The 5,891-nt window shown below is 42.6% G+C and overlaps 1 protein-coding gene across 1 annotated transcript; it reads left to right on the top strand.

Annotated features, from left to right (window-relative positions):
• Positions 1-406: 406 nt before the first annotated feature.
• LOC102994583 (zinc finger X-linked protein ZXDB) lies at positions 407-4,294 on the top strand. Its single transcript, XM_007123164.4, has one exon. It carries the CDS (start codon positions 702-704, stop codon positions 2,052-2,054), a length of 1,353 nt encoding a protein of 450 aa, XP_007123226.2. The 5' UTR covers positions 407-701; the 3' UTR covers positions 2,055-4,294.
• The last annotated feature ends 1,597 nt before the right edge of the window (positions 4,295-5,891 follow it).

Raw genomic sequence — 5,891 nt, 5'->3', positions numbered from 1 at the left:
GGCCCGCGGCAGGGGGCGGGGTCGCGCCTCCTCCGCGACTCTGGTTCCAGCGGAGCCTCATGGACGCGGAGATGGAAATCCCGAGGCTGCTCCAGGCTCGCGGGTCGCGACAGGGCGGCGGCGCTGGCAGCCCCGGGGGCGGCGGCCGGATCCACGGAGGTCCTGACCCGCGGGCCGGCCAGGCCCCCGCGCGCCGCCTTCTGCTGCTCCGGGGCCCCCAAGATGGCGGGCCCGGGCTGCAGCGTGAGGAGGCCCGCGCGGCCTCCCCGGGCCTGGGCCCGAGCCCGTTGGTGCCGAGGCCCGATCACGCTGGCGGCGGTGGCGGCGGCGGCGGCGGCGGCGGCGGCGGCGGCGGCGGCGGCGGCGGCGGCGGCGGCTTCCTGTCGGAGGGCCCGGTTGCTGCTGAGAGCCCCCGCGGGCCGCTAGGCCAGGGCCAGGGCGTGGTGCTGTACCTGTGTCCTGAGGCGCAGTGCGGACAAACCTTTGCCAAGAAGCACCAGCTGAAGGTGCACCTGCTGACGCACAGCAGCAGCCAGGGCCAGCGGCCCTTCAAGTGCCCCCTGGGCGGTTGCGGCTGGACTTTCACCACCTCGTACAAGCTCAAGAGGCACCTGCAGTCACACGACAAACTGAGGCCCTTTGGCTGCCCGGCAGAGGGCTGTGGCAAGAGCTTCACCACGGTGTATAACCTCAAAGCACACATGAAGGGCCATGAGCAGGAGAACTCATTCAAATGCGAGGTGTGTGAGGAGACCTTCCCCACGCAGGCCAAACTCAGCGCCCACCAGCGCAGCCACTTCGAGCCTGAGAGACCCTACCAGTGCGCGTTTTCGGGCTGCAAGAAGACGTTTATCACAGTGAGTGCCCTGTTTTCCCATAACCGCGCCCACTTCAGGGAACAAGAACTCTTTTCCTGCTCTTTTCCTGGCTGCAGCAAACAGTACGACAAGGCTTGTAGGTTGAAAATTCACCTTCGGAGCCACACTGGTGAGAGACCGTTCCTTTGTGACTTTGAGGGCTGCGGCTGGAACTTCACCAGCATGTCCAAACTCCTAAGGCACAAAAGGAAGCACGACGATGACCGGAGGTTCATGTGTCCTGTAGAAGGCTGTGGGAAATCGTTCACGAGGGCCGAACATCTGAAAGGCCACAGCATAACCCACCTGGGCACAAAGCCTTTTGTGTGCCCCGTGGAAGGCTGCTGTGCCAGGTTCTCTGCTCGCAGTAGTCTCTACATTCACTCCAAGAAACACTTGCAGGATGTGGACACTGGGAAAAGCCGATGCCCAGTCTCCACTTGTAATAAACTCTTCACATCCAAGCACAGCATGAAGACCCACATGGCCAAAAGGCACAACCTGCGCCAGGATCTCTTAGCTCAGCTAGAAGCTGCAAATTCTCTTACGCCCAGCAGTGAACTTACCAGCCAGGGGCAGAATGACCTCAGTGATGCAGAGCTTGTGTCTCTCTTCTCTGGTGTGCCCGGTAATAGTTCTGCTGCAGTATTGGACACCGCATTGGTGAACTCTGGGATCTTGACTATTGATGTGGCTTCTGTGAACTCAACTCTGGCAGGGAAGCTCCCTGCTAATAATAATAATAATTCCTTAGGGCAGGCGGTGGACCCTCAGGCCTTGATGGCCACCAGTGACCTTCCTCAAAGTCTGGATACCTCACTCTTCTTTGGAACGACAGCCGCTGGTTTTCAGCAGAGTCCCTTAGATACGGATGATGTCTCAAGTCTAAGTGCGGGGCCGTTGGGATCTCTGAGCTCTTTGGCTATGAAAACCTCGAGTCAAGAGCCCCAAGCTTTGACCCCCAGCAGTAAGCTAACAGTAGACACAGATGCTCTGACTCCTTCGAGCACCCTTTGTGAAAACAGTGTCTCGGAACTACTGCCGCCAACCAAAACGGAATGGAATGTACATCCTGACTCTGACTTCTTTGGACAGGAGGAAGAAACCCAGTTTGCATTCTCCAATCCAGCAGGAAACCATGGGTCTCAGAAAGAAACAGATCTTATCACAGTGACTGGCAGCTCATTTTTGGTATGAACTAAACTCTATTCATTCCTTGCCACATGGCTTACTTTTATTGATGACACTCAAGTTTAAGAGTATTCTGGACTAAATGTTTAAATGCAGTCATTTCTTATAGGTTTGAAAAAGGACAGAACCCTGGGCTACAAGTTTGGAGATTTAAATTCTGATCTTGAGTCTGGAACTGACAGGTTGTGTGACCCTGAGCAAGTCACTTATCCTATCTGAGCCTTAATTTCCTTATTTATAAAATGAGGTGGTTTGAATAGATTGTTTCTAAGGTCATTTCAGCTCTATTTTCATCATTTTGTGCTCTTTCTTGAAAATTTTAAATCCTTTTACGATGATTAACAATTGTCTGTGCTCCTAATGTAATGAGAAATGCATTGAGAGTTAATGATCTGAGAAGATGAAACTTTTGTTTAACTTTAAAAATTTAATGGACATTTTACACAGTGCTAAAATATTTCTAAAATCTTGTGGTGAGCTTAAAAAAGAAGAAAGCTGAAAATCTGGGTTGGTTCTTTTTACCTGTTTATCTTTGTAGACTTTTTTTTTTTTTGATGGAAGGCTGTGTTGGGGAAAGTTCCAGGAATTTGATGAGACTCAGACTCAGAAATACTGACTTTGTGGTGTTGAATAAGTGGCCTTATTAAGTCATTTCCTCTCACTAACCCTCAGTTCCCTAGGTGTAAAGCTGTCATTGTGATTTACACATACCTGATGCATTTTAGACTTCTTCTATCCTAGTAGTTATGTATGGAGGGAAAAATGTTTTGTATTTTGCCATGTTTTAGTGAATTTGTACACTTTTCCTGCCCCTCTTATTCCCTTCCTCAAAGAAATTATCATAGTTTAACACCATGCTCGTGTGCAGGCAGTAATGCTTTATGCCGGTTAAGAAACAGAAAAGGGAATCTCTTTCTTCCACCGATTAAGGATTTTTCTCCACACTATTCTGTGACTTTGCCAACCTGTCCATTAGACCTGGACAGTGTCTTTACTCTTGTATTCAAAGCCATCCTATAGAGTGACCGGAGAGCCTGTGGTTCCAAGGAAATCTGGGAATAGGCCAGAGTAAGGTTTTTCTCCCCCCTGTGCCCTGGAGAGCTCATTGTTTGCCTTCTCCCAGAGTTTGAATGAGAGTTTTACTTTGCATTTTGAGTAAATATAGTCTGTCTTACTTGAGTATAGCATTTTACAGTTTATGTAGCACTTTCACAACTGTTATATTTGTTCCTCACAATATTTTGAGATAGTTATGGCAAAATTTCAACTATAAGACATATTAAAATGTACCTAACTCTTCTTAATAACTCTTAATTGTGTGTGTGTGTGTGTGTGTGTGTGTGTATGCCCATCAACTTTCATTCTACTCTTCTGAGTTTCATGATGACTTTTGTTTATAACCACTTGTTCCATTCCACATTAATATATGTCTCTTACCTTCTGCCAGCTCTGCTCCCTCTCCAACCTATTCTCTAGCATGTCCACTCCATTCCTTGCCATGATCTCTCTTTTTTTTTAAATTAGGTAAGTCTTTTTCATGGTCACCATCTCTCAGCCATTCAGGACATGGCCCATTTTTCAGTCCCAATATTTACTGCAAGTCTGAGTGTGCATTAAGAAATTATTTTCAGGATTTAGAGGTCAGTGTGTTTATATATGAATCAAATAATAATGGAAATATTTTATATAAGGTTTTATGAGACATGTAGTTCTTCTATTCTTCTAAAATTTTTCAACATGTAGTTCTGCTAGTAAACACTATTAGTTGCTGTGAAACATTCTAATCCAGTACTGTTTGTATATACATTTGTCGATAACAATTATAGCACTTTGGCAGTGCACTTTATAATTTGCCATTTTGAAATGCATCTGTACTGTCTAATTTTTAAATTGGTTGTACTCATTCAGTGAAAAAGCAAAAAGTATACATAAATTTGTAATCCAAAGAAATGGTCAGAGTGTGATTGTTTGTAACCATTTAACAGTTCTCCCTCAGCACTTTGGAAGGATTTTTAAGCCAATTTTAGAAATGTGTTGTCATTAGTTAAGTCCTCTTAAATAAGTTATTCTTCTTTTCCTACAGATAGGAATGCAGAAATCCCAGGTGAACATGCAGGTCTTAAGCATCTGTTAATATATATAACCATAAAAATATTTTAAAATCCTGTCATTTTGTTTCTTCAGTCCCTCATTAAAAACAATCATAAAATATGCTTTTGTTCTATTCTGTGGAATTGTCAAAGGACAGATTTTACTTTTCTTGAAGATAAAAATCTTGTAATTATTTATGGGCCCACATGGTTTCTTTCAGTCAATTTGTTCAAAAGATTTCTCATTCAATACCATTTTCCCAACATGATGGGGAAAATAGTGTGAAATTACAGTCAAAAATATCAGTACAAACATAATGGTTACATTTTTGTTAGTGTTGGCATAAATTTGCCATTTTTTAAAAAATGGAATATGATTTAATGTTATCTCATTTGCTTTTTGTGCTTCTTCGGTCCTTGGTTTGTTAAAATTTTGCCAATTGAAAACACAGTAACAAAATACTTTGCAGGAAGGTTTGCATCCAGGGGACTCTGTTGAACATATTCATCATGAGTTAAAATACGTTTATTTTGACATTTTTACCCTGGTCTCATTATAGTATTACATAATTGAAAGGCTTGAGTAGTAGAAGTGAAACTTGATAGAATATGAAGGTCATTTTTCTCTGGATTAAATACTTCATATTCCCATCCAGGAAAAATAAGAGAAGGGTATTTATGACTATTCCTTGATTCCAGATAAAGCATTGATTAATTGCCTGTTTGGGAATATCCATAATCCCTTAGTAATTACTGATATCAAACAGATCCATTTGATGATTCGGTAATAATAAAACCTAATTTAGATGCAGCTCATTCAAAATATTCATAATAGTGATAATTGAAATATAAGGCTGAGCTGAAATTTATGTAATTTACTTTTTTGAACAAAAGATTTGTTTAGCAATTTTTTAGAAAGTGAAATGTGTTTTGCACATTTAGAGAACAGGTTATCAAGCACTTTGTCAGACCACAACTATATATTAAAAGCAAAGCACTGATTACAAATGAATTTTTTATATTTATCAAATCTGATTTGATTTGGTACCAATTTTTAAGCTAGGGACCTCATTGTATATTCCGAGTTAATTTACTGACTATATACAAAAATACAAGGTAGAAGAGTACTAGGGATGTAGATAAGAGGTATAAAATGTGAGCTACTTCTTAATTTTGGAGAGGACATATGAATTAAATATTTCACATCTAAACAATATCAGCAAGCATGTTTTCAGACACCAACTTAATGGCTTGGAGGGAAAGGAGGGGCAGTAGCTATGCTTTAATGGATGGTTAGATTTAGTTACATAGATAAGAGAATAGGTGAATTCCAGCCAGGACAAAAAGCACAAGGAAAGAATTTGAAATGGAATTGGCCACACAACACGGAAAGACAACCTAGCTCAAATGCAGGGTGCATGTTTGATAAGTGCTAAGTGTTAGGCTTAGACTGCCAATATGGAGTGAATCTGAAGAGCTAAGAAAACCAGTCACAGTGGATAGGACTTTATTCTGGACATGGTTAAGAGTCAGTGAAGATATTTAAGAAGAGAAGTCAAATGATGAATGTATAGAAAGTTTAATATAGTAGACATGTACAATGTGAATTTGATGAGGGGAGATGATAGGAAAATCATTTAGGAGTCTATTGTAATAATTTCAGGGTTCTGTGATGAAGCCTTGGACTGGGGTTGTGGCAGAAATGGGCAGATTGGAGATGTTTCTAAATTGGAGAAACAAATATAACTTGGTG

This window comes from Physeter macrocephalus, chromosome 21 (genome assembly GCF_002837175.3).
Source record: "Physeter macrocephalus isolate SW-GA chromosome 21, ASM283717v5, whole genome shotgun sequence".
Taxonomy (NCBI): Eukaryota; Metazoa; Chordata; class Mammalia; order Artiodactyla; family Physeteridae; genus Physeter; species Physeter macrocephalus.
Note: the sequence above shows the minus strand (reverse complement) of the source record. Positions and strands in the feature narration are given on the sequence as shown.